Genomic DNA, 16,070 nt, shown 5'->3' on the forward strand with positions numbered 1-16,070 from the left:
CAGTGAACAGGGCCATTGCGATCAGTCCACTGTAAGAACAACATGAAATCAGTCTTCTGACTAGTTTGATGCAGCGACTACTGTGAAGGTGCTACTGTAGGGTGTAAACAGGCCCATATCATCGGCAGAAATCTACCAAAATCACTATAGATGAGGTTGTCAACACACTGGGTGGCTCGGGGAGAGGAGTGAGAGGAGGGAGAGGCGGGCTTGTGAAGGTTTAGGTAGCATACAGTAACTCTATTCTGTTCACGTACTGTAGCAGCCACTTAAGGTTGAAAGAGAGAGGCGAGGAGTGGGATGCTTCACCTACGAAGATATATAACCCTTCTTCTATCGTATTTTCTGTGAAGGCTTCTGCCTTAGTACATGGTTCTCAGGTGCACCAAAAACAAAAAAAAAGGGCGCACCAGGGTGGAATTATCCGAATGTGACAGAAGTAAGTAAATGTGATGTACACGAGCAGACAAACAAATGATTAGAAGTTCAGAAACACTGGATGATTTATTCAAGAAAAGGAGTTTCACAAATTGAGTAAGTCGTTTATGCGGTAGACCAATTGTGACCTTGCAGTTCTTTGCCATATTACAGGTTTATGGAATTGTCTGAGTTCCTCCTGAGGAATATCGTGAAAATTCAGTGCAGTCGGCGCGTTGGCTGGAATCCTGAGCTGCTGGAGGGCACTGCCCACAAGGCTCCAGACTTTCTCAGTTGGGAAGCGATCCGGCGACCCTGCTTCCAAAGACAGAGTTTTGGCAAGCACGAAGAAAAGCAGTAAAAACTCTCGACCTGTGCGGACGGGCATTATTTTCCTGAGAAGTAAGCCCAGGATAGCTCCATTCAGTGAGATTCCTGGCCGAAGACATTTGGTACGATATCTCTCAGGAGGACATCCAATACTTCTGTCAGTCAATGACAAGCCCAACGACTGACAGAGGTGTACCAACGCATTTTAGATTTGCTCAGTTTGTAAAAATTTTCTCTTGAATAAATTATCCAGTGAACTGTTAACATTGGCTCAAATGGCTCTGAGCACTATGCGACTTAACTTCTGAGATCATCAGTCGCCTAGAACTTAGAACTAATTAAACCGAACTAACCTAAGGACATCACGCCCATCCATGCCCGAGGCAGGATTCGAACCTGCGACCGTAGCGATCGCTCAGCTCCAGACTGTACCCCACGGCCACTCCGGCCGGCAAACTGTTACCATTGCTCGCCTCTGCATGTACATCCTATGTACCGATTTCCACAGGATTCGGATAATTTCTCCGTGGTGCGTCGTTTTCCTGATTTATAGTGTAGTTTAAAAAAAAAAAAATGCTGTACACAGAAAAGCAACTGTTTACAATGTGTTAAAATTCTATCTTTCTCCCTGAACACATTTATGCTACGCTATAGAACAGGTCCCATTTAATCTGTGGGGTTTCATATTTTTTTGCTACTATTTTTCTGTCGGAGAGGAGATATTTCGACAAACAGGGAGCTTTTAGAACGGCTTGTTGATTACTTCTCCCACATGTCTGTATCGTAGGAGAATTCCATCAGATTCGCTACAGGAGACTAGAGCAACACCTTTTGATGTCTCTCGGCTGTTTAGTTTAGTTCTCGACTTCCTGAGAATTCCTTTCCGTTCCTTAGAGACAGTGGTGACTTTGTCGCAGGGAACACACTGCTGATATTACGAGGGTCATTTTTTTTAATCCATCTTTTATTCTACATGTTTGAAAGTTTTCCAGTGTGTAGATGCATCCTTTAGGAACATTATTGTCATTTCTCCACATAATTTCCATCCCTATCAACTGCCTTACGCCATCTTGAAACCAGAACCTGGTAAAATTCTGTACCCACCTGCTGGAGCCACTGTTTGGCAGCCTGCACAAGGGAGTCGTCTTCAAACCTTGTTCCACGAAGAGAGTCTTTCAGTTTCCCAAAGAAATGATAGTTACATGGAGCCAGGCCAGGACTATAAGGCGGGTGTTTCAGCGTTGTGCATCCGAGTTTTTTGATCGCTTCCCTGGTTTTTTGACTGACATGTGGCAGTGTATTGTCGTGCAACAGCAAAACGTCCTGCTTTTGCCAATGTGGTCGAACACGACTCAGTCGAGCTTGAAGTTTCTTCAGTGTCCTCACATATGCATCAGAATTTATGGTGGTTCCACTTGGCATGATGTACACAAGCAAGGGTCCTTCGGAATAGAAAAACACTATAGCCGCAACTTTTCTAGCAGAAGGTGTGGGTTTGAATTTTTTTCCTAGGGTGAATTTGCGTGATGCCACTCCATTGATTTCCTCTTCGTCTCTGGTGATAAATGATGGAGCCATGTTTCATCACCTGTGACAATTCTTCCACGAAATTCATTTCCACAATTCTCGTACTGTTCCAAAAGTTCACTTCATACCGTTTTTCTTGTTTCTTTGTGAGCCACTGTCAACATTCTGGTAACCCACCTGGCACAAACCTTTTTAACGCCAAGACTTTCAGTATTCTGTAAACACTTCCTTCCTCTGTTCACTGTGATGCGTCTGCCAGCACTCACCAATTCGTTAACTCTCTGCACATTCTCTGGAGTGTGTGCCGTACGAAGCCTGCCGCTGCGACAATCCTCAATATTGCCGTGCCCGCTTTCATCACGTAACCTGCTTGCCCACCGACTAACTGTACTGCGATCGACGGCAGCATCTCCATACACCTTTTTCAACCTCTTGTGGATGTTTCCCAGTTTCTCGTTTTCACATCACAGTAATGCTACGACAGCACGTTGCTTCTGACGAATGTCAAGTGTAGCAGCCATCTTGAAGACACGCTGTGACGGCGCCACTCACGGGAACAGGTTGTACTAAGTTTGAAAACCAGTGGGAAGGATGTATCTACACACTGTAAAACTTTCACACATTCAGAATGAGAACTGTATTTTAACAAAAATAGTGTGCATTTCTTTTGGAGTGACCCTTGTAAATCAGCCAGCCTGTAGGGATGTATCTCCAGCTTGTGAAATACGTTGATATATAAATTTTCTAGAGTGGTGGAGACAACTGCGTTTAAGGTAACTCCACCACTGAAGGTGTCCTAGCACTTCAGTTGACAGTTTGCATTGAGAAACCCTGATTTCTTTTTTCAACGATGTGCTAGCTACTGAAGAAAATTATGTTACAAATCTAGGTACTCTCTGAGGAATACACAATTATTTGCCTTCCAAGGAGGGATTCAGCTTGTGGTTGTAATATCCAGATTTTTACTTTCATCTAGAAAGACATGGAAGTCACTGCTCTAAGTAGCACGGCTACCTTTGTAGGTCAGGCAGAGCAGAGGAGTTGAATATTCGCAGGTACCACGTCCAACTCATGCTACGGTGATTTGTCCATAGTGGTGGTACTTGAAACGTCACATTCGGCATATGAGTTCACTCTAGGTGGATGAATCCATTCATTATACGCTGAACACAAGGTTAGGACAAATGCAGTTGCCTTTTCGTGGTCGATGTTCACTGTCTTCAATATGTTATTAATGTCCATCACTCCAACGTCTTCTCGCTCTCTTCAATCATTATAGCTTGTACAGTACCTTTTCTAGAATTATGGGCGTTGTGCATTCCTGTCACAATTCGCTTTCTGTAGTAGCTCTGTTTGATGCAGTTGTTTCTAACTGTAGCGTGATACTTCTCAAGCGCCTCACAGTTTTTAGTGTATCTGCTGCATATTGTAATTATTTACGTATATAAAAAGGCGACATATTTCCAAAATCAATTTCCTCTAATTCTCTTAATCATCCCACTGTGTGTCCTGTTGTAAGCGACACTCTTATCTGAGGTAAACTTGTGGTGAACTACTTAAGCCACGTATGTGATTAGGTGTTATTGCTCTCGAATGTATACATTGTACATCACGGTGGAACGTTTTAGCTGAAGAGTACTTTATGGTGTTCCCTAAAGCAGCTAGAGAAACCTTAAGCAAGGCAAGGGCCAACGAAGGACTAAGTTCCTGTGGTACTCGCGCTTCGGCACAGACCTGGTGGCACGTACTATTATTCGAATGCCACGGTAGCGGTATACATTACCCTCCTGCGAGTTCAATAGTTTTCACAATCATTTATCCTTGTTTTGCTCCGCTTTCATGGAGACTTGGTGGTAAGTCTCCTATTTTTCAGTCTTTTGCCATGAGCTGCCATGACATTTTAAACGATTCTTCCTAACGAGGTGTGTTAAAGTGTTAACTGTGTAAGGACAGATCACTCTGAGTTTTGTCCGAATCTGAGCTGATCATTGGATCACTTGTTTCATCCAACCAAACCCATCCTCCTCCTCCACTTTCTGCTCTGAAGTCATAATTCTTCTCTGCTGTACGTTAAACAATGAAGTTCTGTCGTCATCCCGTAGTTTCTCCTGCACTTCATATAAACTCCACATTTATACTCTTCAGTCCAACACTTATAATTTTTTATTCTCCAAAACAACGTTTAACTTATTTTTATACAAATTTTTCCTGCGATTACTGTTATTTCTGCACAGTCGGTAAGACGTTTAGTCAGCTTTTAATGTCTTGAAAATTTTCTATGCCACCTCGCGTTATCTCGTGCGTAAATTAGATTGTTACCAGTTCCTTTATAGTACAATTGATGATAAACTTAACACATGTAACAGACTTAAAGAGAGGTACAAGGCTTAAGTAATGGTTTGTTTCTCCGCATAGGACAGAAATGATCTTCTTTCCATTCAAATGCAAAAAGACATTCCTGTTATTCCGTTTTGCTTACGTCTCCTTCCCGTTCCTCTTTCGTTACTCATTTTCCTGTATCTCATAGGTTTGTTCTACACCTTATACGTTCTCACGTCCAGACGTTTCTACTCTACGTGATATGTGGCGCCACAATTCTTAGTTTCCCGTCAAGCAGAATTATGTCTTGATCACTTTTCTAGTGTTGTTTCATTCACTGTCTTATTTATTTTTCTGTTTATTCTCTCTAGACATTATGTTACAAAAATGGTTTTGTGGCTATTTTTTCCTCATGACTTTCAATATTTTATTTTCACATTTTAAAAATCCATCTCATAAAGAGCCTTACACCTCAACGTTGAAAGTAATTGAGAACTTTACTAGAAAACACCGACACAAGAATATCAAACGTGGGATAATTACGAAAATTGATCAAGAGACAATGATTCATGTCCGTTGTCGCAAATCCAAATGATAAATATTGCTGTCCTCTACTGCTAAGTCAAAAATTTGCAAAATTCAGTTTAAAATTCGCAAATAAAATTTCTCTGAAGTGTGAGCTTGGATTGGATTTATAAACAAAAATAATTTGTGCCTAGTTTTAGTCGACACAAACTGTTTATCAGATTACTTATACCGTCCCCTAAAGCAATTCGTAAATTATCAAACGTAACTTTTCAATTCAGTGTATGATGTATATGTTTAAAGGTCAAATTAAAATATGTACTGCACTTGAATTTCGTAATGTGACAAAATTTGGTTTAAGCTCAGAGTGGTGACGTACGTTGTGCGCCACACATATGTAAATGACGGTTGGTCCTCGACACGCTTTAACTCAGTCTGCTTTGGTTTCAGCTGATGAACGCCTCATTGTCATACTTTGCGGTACTGAGGGAGATCAGCAACAAGTGAACGACTTCAGCACCCGCATCCACACACAGCTTTTTGTAACTTAGTACGTAGTTAACACCGGATGTCAGAAGCTGTTAGTGAATAACAAAATTCATCAATTAAGAACCATCTATTCCTAAAGTCATAAAAAAGGACTTAATATGGGAAATTAATGCTATGTAAAACCTTCCAAAATTTGTAGAAGAAAGATAATCAGAAAACACAGAAAACAACCATTTTGTGTTCACTCATATTTACTCTTTTAGCTGAGAAGATGATGCAACTGAAGATATGTTAAAACCTCTCTCCAGCATGCTTTATATTCCTTGTGTTAACACCAAATAAGTAACAGAATCCCAATTCCTTAAATTCAAGCTATGGCCGTGTGTTATAACATTAACTGCTGAAGGAACTCCAACAGCATACATCACGATAGTTTGGTAACAACCGCCCACAATAAATTAATACCATAGAAGTGTTATTAGAATATTACTATTCTTGAGGAACCATAAAGTTTCCCTCGAACCTCACTGATTTCACAAGCACTCGAACCACTTCCATCGTAGTATTTAACTGTTTTCTTAGTACAAAAAATCCACAAATTCAGAAGGCAGCATTACCGTGAAACTTTACTCTGCAGATAACTTGCAGTGTAAGATGCGTCTACACACTCACCACTGTCACTCTTTCCTCCACCCTCCACTCACGTCGTACTTTGAAGAGTCCATGCGTCAGGCAGAACTTTTAAATCTTCGTGTTCTGTGTTGGGTAGTACCTTGACAACTCCTAAGTAGTCTAAACTTTCACATAATGACCACGCATTAATAACGTAATGAACAGAAATATGTGCAAGTATCGCACAATCATTGAGTAGTACTGCTTTTATTGCTGCGTTGGAGAATATGTGTGTGTTAACCACCCTGCTTTCCATAGAACCCCGTCTTATACTTGACGTTGCACTAGAATATAAGTACTCTATGATCAAACGGATGTCCATAAGATAAGCTCTGCTATGAACAGTGTTTATCTGGACAGTACGGTTTACTATTAGTTTCATTATCAATAGATTTACTGCCTCAAATGTATCAAACCTGTTTTAACCCTATAATAAACTCTATCTATCTCCTTCTTTCATGACGCATCAATTTGTAATGAAAAATACATTTTTAACATTTATATGTATTATTGTCCTATTAAGTATTACTTAAAATAATGGTAGTATAATTTTATTCTAATGTAATTCATCAAAATTTGTATCTTTATGCTCGCCTGCAACTTCCATGTACTATTTTTAAACAGGAGTCAGAAAGGGGACGTCTGCCTCTTTAATAGGAGAGCAGAAAATATAAGTAAATAAAGACATAAATGAATTACAAACATTGGCTGCGAGCGAGCATTGATTGAAATCAAAGGGGAAAGTTGAAAATTTGGGCCGGACTGGGATTCGAATCCGGGTCTTGCACTTCGTAGGCGGATACTCTGACCACCGTTTTTTTTAAATCTCATTTTGTTGGTTAGTGGTCGTTGTATTTGCTCGGGGCGGGCGTCCCATGAGGCTTGTTCGAGTTTATCATTGATCCATTCACTCAGCTGTTTGTTACAGACTGTAACTAACCCTCTGACCGAACACGCTGAGCTACCGTGCTGGCAGACCTCTGAGACATCTGGACGTGTTGGTCACTGCAGCTGCACAGACTACCGTAGTACGCCCCCCGTCAGACCCAAATTCCCAACTTATCCATACACTCACTACCTTTACTAACGTAGTGCCCCTTGTCGTTTATCCTCATTACTCGCGGCCTCTCGCCGATTCCCGTAAGAGGTCGAGATTAGTATGCACATGCACCGAAGAGGTCGTTGGTCGTTTCGCCTTAATTATTTGTCATTGTTATTTACAGGGAAACAAGACAGATTATATCCCTGGCAAATAGCGATGTCTCTCTTGTCAGAGAACGCATTCACTTCTCTGAGTTTTAATCAGTGCGAATCAGCATTCTACTTAACAGACATACTACAAAACGAATTTTATGAACACATTTACACTCCTGGAAATGGAAAAAAGAACACATGGACACCGGTGTGTCAGACCCACCATACTTGCTCCAGACACTGCGAGAGGGCTGTACAAGCAACGATTACACGCACGGCACAGCGGACACACCAGGAACCGTGGTGTTGGTCGTCGAATGGCTCTTGCTGCGCAGAATTTGTGCACCGCCGCCGTCAGTGTCAGCCAGTTTGCCGTGGCATACGGAGCTCCATCGCAGTCTTTAACACTGGTAGCATGCCGCGACAGCGTGGACGTGAACCGTATGTGCAGTTGACGGAATTTGAGCGAGGGCGTATAGTGGGCATGCGGGAGGCCGGGTGGACGTACCGCCGAATTGCTCAACACGTGGGGCGTGAGGTCTCCACAGTACATCGATGTTGTCGCCAGTGGTCGGCGGAAGGTGCAAGTGCCCGTCGACCTGGGACCGGACCGCAGAGACGCACGGATGCACGCCAAGACCGTAGGATCCTACGCAGTGCCGTAGGGGACCGCACCGCCACTTCCCAGCAAATTAGACACATTGTTGCTCCTGGGGTATCGGCTAGGACCATTCGCAACCGTCTCCATGAAGCTGGGCTACGGTCCCGCACACCGTTAGGCCGTCTTCCGCTCACGCCCCAACATCGTGCAGCCCGCCTCCAGTGGTGTCGCGACAGGCGTGAATGGAGGGACGAATGGAGACGTTTCGTCTTCAGCGATGAGAGTCGCTTCTGCCTTGGTGCCAATGATGGTCGTATGCGTGTTTGGCGCCGTGCAGGTGAACGCCACAATCAGGACTGCATACGACCAAGGCACACAGGACCAACACCCGGCATCATGGTGTGGGGAGCGATCTCCTACACTGGCCGTACACCTCTGGTGATCGTCGAGGGGACACTGAATAGTGCACGGTACATCCAAACCGTCATCGAACCCATCGTTCTACCATTCCTAGACCGGCAAGGGAACTTGCTGTTCCAACACGTGCCACCCAACGTACTCTAGAAGGTGCAAGTCAACTAACCTGGCCAGCAAGATCTCCGGATCTGTCCCCCATTGAGCATGTTTGGGACTGGATGAAGCGTCGTCTCACGTGGTCTGCACGTCCAGCACGAAAGCTGGTCCAACTGAGGCGCCAGGTGGAAATGGCATGGCAAGCCGTTCCACAGGACTACATCCAGCATCTCTACGATCGTCTCCATGGGAGAATAGCAGCCTGCATTGCTGCGAAAGGTGGATATACACTGTACTAGTGCCGACATTGTGCATGCTCTGTTGCCTGTGTCTATGTGCCTGTGGTTCTGTAAGTGTGATCATGTGATGTACCTGACCTCAGGAATGTGTCAATAAAGTTTCCCCTTCCTGGGACAATGAATTCACGGTGTTCTTTTTTCAATTTCTAGGAGTGTAGATTCAATTGAAGAACCCTCCATACAGCTACGGATGCAGTGGCGCCAGTGACGGTATTAAGTGACCGTGGGAGTGAAGACAATAAGAGACAGTTATTTTAAACAACACGTTCGAGACGCTCACCGAACTTCACATCATCAGATGGCAAAAAAGCAGCAGCAATAAAATTGGAACATATAAGATAGAATCAGAAATTGCCAAACAGTAATTTAGTATACAGTATTGCCACCAGCGTAATTAGGAAATTTGTACACCGTAGCAAATTAAAACACAAAGCTACTATTTACCTAAGGTCCAGTAACTGCGGCGCAGGATACATCCACTACAGAAAAAAGTAGTTCTGAACTATACAGCGATTAAAAAACTTGGTAAAATTACTGTGAAAGGCATACACAACATAGTATCTCATTCAGATGGTGTAATTAAGATGTCAGACAAACATGACAATGCACTGGTGAGGATCGTGCACGCACAATAATACACAATTTTTCTCTCGTGTCTGAGTTAATATGGTCATCAAACTATTACCTGTTCTAAATCTTTGGTAACACTCCATACACCATACAGGTGAATAACGAAGAAAACAGCAAGTAGCAAAATTCAGCTTTTGTTTTTTAAAGAATTTTGTTAAGAAACTATTTTGTCATCTCAAAGTATTTGCCCCCTAAATTTTACTTGGGGGTATCTTCTTTAACATATAACAAAATCTTCAACATTGGAACATCATTTGCAATTAATTATAGATGAAACAATTTACTGGGTTCCTTTAAGATTACGCTGATACAATAGCTCCCTTGTTAGCAGTCATATACAACCGCTCGCTCACCGATAGATCTGTACCTACAGATTGGAAAACTGCGCAGGTCGCACCAGTGTTTAAGAAGGGTAGTAGGAGTAATACATCGAACTACAGACCTATATCATTGAAGTCGGTTGGCAGTAGGGTTTTGGAGCATATACTGTATTCAAACATTATGTATCACCTCGAAGGGAACGATCTATTGATACGTAATCAACATGGTTTCAGAAAACATCGTTCTTGTGCAATGCAACTAGCTCTTTATTCGCACGAAGTAATGACCGCTATCTACAGGGGATCTCAAGCTGATTCCGTATTTCTAGATTTCCGGAAAAATTTTGACACCGTTCCTCACAAGCGACTTCTAATCAAGCTGCGGGACTATGGAGTATCGTCTCAGTAGTGCGACTGGATTCGTGATTTCCTGTTAGGAAGGTCGCAGTTCGTGGTAATAGACGGCAAATCATCGAGTAAAACTGAAGTGATATCAGATGTTCCCCAGGGAAGCGTCCTGGGACCTCTGCTGTTCCTGATTTATATAAATGACATGGGAGACAATCTGAGCAGTTCTCTTACGTTGTTCGCGGATGATGCTGTAATTTACCGTCTAGTAAGGTCATCCGAAGACCACTATCAGTTGCAAAGCGATTTAGAAAAGATTGCTGTATGGTGTGGCAGGTGGCTAAATAACGAAAAGTGTGAGGCGATCCACATGAGTTCCAAAAGAAATCCGTTGGAATTCGATTACTCGATAAATAGTACAATTATCAAGGCTCTCAATTCAACTATGTACCTGGGCATTAAAATTACGAACAACTTCAGTTGGAAAGACCACATAGATAATATAGTGGGGAAGGCGAGCAAAAGGTTGCGTTTCATTGGCAGGACATTTACAAGATGCAACAAGTCCACTAAAGAGACGGCTTACACTACACTCGTTCATCCTCTGTTAGAATATATCTGCGCGGTGTGAGATCCCTACCAGGTGGGATTGACGAAGGACATCGAAAGGGTGCAAAAAAGGGCAGCTCGTTTTGTATTATCACGTAATAGGGGAGAGAGTGTGGCAGACATGATACACGCTTTTCGTCGCGGCGAGATCTATTTACAAAATTTCAGTCACCAACTTTCTCGTCCGAATGTGAAAATATTTTGTTGAGCCCAACCTACATAGGTAGGAATGATCATCAAAATAAAATAAGAGAAATCAGAGCTCGAACAGAAAGGTTTATGTGTTCGTTTTTCCCGTGCGCTGTTCGGGAGTGGAATGCTAGAGAGATAGTATGATTGTGGTTCGATGAACCCTCAGCCAAGCACTTAAATGTGAATTGCAGAGTAATCATTTAGATGTAGATGTAGATGTACAGGTAAGATACTCATATTTGTTACAAATGCCAATGAAAGATTTAGGGGTAATTCGACTCACAAAAACACTCATGTTTTTTGGTGATAATCTGCTACGAAAAGCGTCCGTCAACTGATGCAGGAGCGAAGAAGACAGCTCTAACACACACTGAGGAGCGAAAACGTTATGAACGTTATACACGACGATCCTGAATAGCGCCTGGAGGCGCTACGGGCATGTGTCGCCGCAAGAAAGTCCGTACGACTAAGCGGAGACGAACAGAGAATCATTCTAGCAATTATACCGACAGCGAATAAGAAAATATGCTGACATTAAGGCTTTGAGGAAGGACAGTCTGCTATGGCCAGTGTGGCGGAACCGGTTTATGGTATTTCTTAATTACTTATAAATGATATTTCAGGTATTGTCAATGTAACAATTCGTTTGATCTCAGAAATGATTATCCCGAATAAAATTTGTCACTCTGCTAAAGAAATCTCCTCTTGACGTTGTGCAGAAATGTTTTCTGTAAAGTAGTGTGAGTGGCACTAAATTGCATATGATTTATCGGATTTTACACAACTTTACATGGAAGCACTTTTCTCCAGCAAAAGAAACATTTAGTCACAAAATACTACCCGCACACATCACTGACGTATGTCTCCTATTAAAATATTTCATGTAAATAGTTCGAAATAATTAGGCTTTACACATCAGCAAATAAGAAATCCTGAAGATGGGCTAAAATTAACAGACGCGCGAAATTTGGCACGTACTTCGATGCGAGATGCCTTTAATAGGTTCCACAACGAAACATTGTCTCGAAATTTGGTAGAAAATCCAAAGAAATTCTGGTCGTATGTAAAGTACACAAGCGGCAAGACGCAGTCAATACCTTCGCTGCGCAGTGCCGATGGTACTGTTATCGACGACTGTGCCGCTAAAGCGGAGTTATTGAACGCAGTTTTCCGAAATTCCTTCACCAGGGAAGACGAATGGAATATTCCAGAGTTTGAAACACGAACATCTGCTAGCATGAGTTTCTTAGAAGTAGATACCTTAGGGGTTGCGAAGCAACTCAAATCGCTTGATACGGGCAAGTCTTCAGGTCCAGATTGTATACCGATTAGGTTCCTTTCAGATTACGCTGATACTATAGCTCCCTACTTAGCACTCATATACAACCGCTCGCTCACCGATAGATCTGTACCTACAGATTGGAAAATTGCGCCGGTCGCACCAGTGTTCAAGAAGGGTAGTAGGAGTAATCCATTTAACTACAGACCTATATCATTGACGTCGGTTTGCAGTAGGGTTTTGGAGCATATACTGTATTCAAACATTATGAATCACCTCGAAGGGAACGATCTATTGACACGTAATCAGCATGGCTTCAGAAAACATCGCTCTTGTGCAACGCAGCTAGCTCTTTATTCGCACGAAGTAATGGCCGCTATCGACAGGGGATCTCAAGTTGATTCCGTATTTCTAGATTTCCGGAAAGCTTTTGACACCGTTCCTCACAAGCGACTTCTAATCAAGCTGCGGAGCTATGGGGTATCGTCTCATTTGTGCGACTGGATTCGTGATTTCCTGTCAGGAAGGTCGCAGTTCGTAGTAATAGACGGAAAATCATCGAGTAAAACTGAAGTGATATCAGGTGTTCCCCAGGGAAGCGTCCTGGGACCTCTACTGTTCCTGACCTATATAAATGACCTGGGTGACAATCTGAGCAGTTCTCTTAGGTTGTTCGCAGATGATGCTGTAATTTACCGTCTAGTAAGGTCATCCGAAGACCAGTATCAGCTGCAAAGCGATTTAGAAAAGATTGCTGTATGGTGTGTCAGGTGGCAGTTGACGCTAAATAACGAAAAGTGTGAGATGATCCACATGAGTTCCAAAAGAAATCCGTTGGAATTCGATTACTCGATAAATAGTACAATTCTCAAGGCTGTCAATTCAACTAAGTACCTGGGTGTTAAAATTACAAACAACTTCAGTTGGAAGGACCACATAGATAATATTGTCGGGAAGGCGAGCCAAAGGTTGCGTTTCATTGGCAGGACACTTAGAAGATGCAACAAGTCCACTAAAGAGACAGCTTACACTACACTCGTTCGTCCTCTGTTAGAATATTGCTGCGCGGTGTGGGATCCTTACCAGGTGGGATTGACGGAGGACATCGAGAGGGTGCAAAGAAGGGCAGCTCGTTTTGTATTATCGCGTTATAGGGGAGAGAGTGTGGCAGATATGATACACGAGTTGGGATGGAAGTCATTACAGCATAGACGTTTTTCGTCGCGGCGAGACCTTTTTACGAAATTTCAGTCACCAACTTTCTCTTCCGAATGTGAAAATATTTTGTTGAGCCCAACCTACATAGGTAGGAATGATCATCAAAATAAAATAAGAGAAATCAGAGCTCGAACAGAAAGGTTTAGGTGTTCGTTTTTCCCGCTCGCTGTTCGGGAGTGGAATAGTAGAGAGATAGTATGATTGTGGTTCGATGAACCCTCTGCCAAGCACTTAAATGTGAATTGCAGAGTAGTCATGTAGATGTAGATGTAGATGTAGATATTACGTAACGTGTTGTCAGCACTGTAATTAAGGATTCAATCTGAGTTGAATTCTGATTATTAAAGTAGATTCGGGACCACCGGTGCACATTTATTTCCATTCACTTATTTCTAACAACATTTATGTTTGTTAAAATTATAGATTCGAAACTGCCGCGGAGATACTTTTGCTAAGATGGCGGCAGGCAGAAGATAGTCAATTTGTCTATTGTTATTCTCGTTTTATGTTATCAAGGTATATATTTAGATAAAACTCTTTAAGCCTTTTATCTCTATTATTTAACATTTAAAATCATATTTTTTATACCAGCTTTTAGTAAATTTCGCTGTAAGTTACTAGCGCTAATGGCTGCGCTCCTGATTGCGGAGCTGAAAATTAACCTTTAAAAACATTAATTTGATTGGATTACAACTGAAATAAATACAAATCCAAGTCTAGACAATAGCGACTCTATTTTTTAAATAATAATTAACAATATATAGTTACTTGTTTTCTCTTTACTGACCTCACACGTCTTACGCCAGAACAGTTCATCGGTGAGCACAGGAAGAACCACTGAAAGGCAGTTATCACAGATAAAAAAAGATTATAATTGTCGTTCTCCACAAATGTAGTTATCTAATAATAATTTTAATTCACACAGAAATTAAATTATTACGGAAAAGACGAAACAATGATCTTCAGTTTTACACGATGCAGTCCTTTTATACGTAGTATCGATAATATTTATTGAAGTTTGTTCACTTAGTTCATTTTAACATCTTGTGGCTAGAGCACAGTGTCGTGGATATTACACCAGGCGCCTGAGAACGAGGATCTCGGTAAACAGTGAACCTGGTCGGCCGTCCGTGTGCTAACGTCGTGAGTATCGATGGCAAATTGCTGTAGAGTGCTGAAACAACGAGCAGGCGACAAGATACTGGACATCCACGCTCTCTAAACCAGGACAGGTCGATACCTGTCGCCGATATGACGACAGAGTTCAATACAGATGCAGGCACAAGTGTTCCAGAGTACAGAGTCAGCGCCCGCTCTTGGACATACGGCTCTGCAACAGATGTCTCCTATGCGTTCGCAGGTTCACCTGACGACTTCATCAGTTTCGATTACAGTGAGAAAGGGACATCTAGTTCGAACGTTTATCAATGAAATCGTATCACCTGGTCAAATGATTCGTATTCCTTGAGACATGATGTCGATGGCCGTATCTGGGTAGACCCTTGATACATCGAAAGGCTGATCGAAACATAAACTCCGGCACCGACATTCATCTCTGATTCCAAGGGATGTGTGGTAGTAATGATGTTCACCATAACAGCTGAGAACTACGTATACCTCACGAAATAAGTGTCAAACGAAAAAACTACAACGAACGAAACTTGATGACGCTACCGTTGGCCCGCTAGAAGCCGCTGCCATACGTCAAACGGATATCAAATGCGTTTTCTTAAAACGGAACCCCCATTTTTATTACATATTCGTGTAGTACCCAAAAAAAATATAAATGTTTTAGTTGGACCACATTTTTTGCTTTGTCATAACTGGCGCTGTAGTAGTCAGAAACATATAGCTCACAATTTTAGATGAACAGCTGGCAACAGGTAGGTTATTTAAATTAATATACAGAACGTAGGTACGTTTGAACATTTTATTTAGATTGTTCCAATGTGTTTCATGTACCTTTGTGAATTTATCATTTCTGAGAACGCATGCTATTACAGCGTGATTACCTGTAAATACCACATTAATGCAATAAATGCCAACTTCAATGCATCTGGCAATACGTGTAAGGACATTCCTCTCAACAGTGAGAAGTTCGCCTTCCGTAATGTTCGCACCTGCATTGACAATGCGCTGACGCATGTTGTCAGGCGTTGTCGTTGGATCACGATAGCAAATATGCTTCAACTTTCCGCGCAGAAAGAAATCCGAGGACGTCAGATCCGGTGAACGTGCGGGCCACGGAATGGTGCTTCGACGACCAATCCACCTATCATGAAATATGCTATTCAGTACCGCTTCAACCGCATGCGAGCTATGTGCCGGACATTCATCATGTTGGAAATACATCGCCATTCTGCCATGCAGTGAAACATCTACTACTAACATCGGTAGAACATTACATAGGAAATCAGCATACATTGCAACATTTAGATGGCCATCGATAAACTGGGGCCAATTATCCTTCCTCCCATAATGCCGCACAATACATTAACCCGCAAAGGTCGCTGATGTTCCACTTGTCACAGCCATCGAGGATTTTCTGTTGCCCAATAGTGCATATTATGCCGGTTTACGTTATCGCT

The 16,070-nt window shown here is 42.3% G+C and overlaps 1 protein-coding gene across 1 annotated transcript in view; it reads left to right on the forward strand.

Moving 5' to 3' along the window:
• LOC126267865 (odorant receptor Or2-like) overlaps positions 1-5,625 on the forward strand; it is a 95,384-nt gene extending 89,759 nt beyond the window's left edge. The window contains exon 8 of the mRNA XM_049973174.1: positions 5,569-5,625. Coding sequence (XP_049829131.1) covers positions 5,569-5,625 — 57 coding nt within the window. The remainder of the gene's footprint in view (positions 1-5,568) is intronic.
• The last annotated feature ends 10,445 nt before the right edge of the window (positions 5,626-16,070 follow it).

The sequence above is a fragment of the Schistocerca gregaria genome, chromosome 4, assembly GCF_023897955.1.
Source record: "Schistocerca gregaria isolate iqSchGreg1 chromosome 4, iqSchGreg1.2, whole genome shotgun sequence".
Lineage (NCBI taxonomy): Eukaryota > Metazoa > Arthropoda > Insecta > Orthoptera > Acrididae > Schistocerca > Schistocerca gregaria.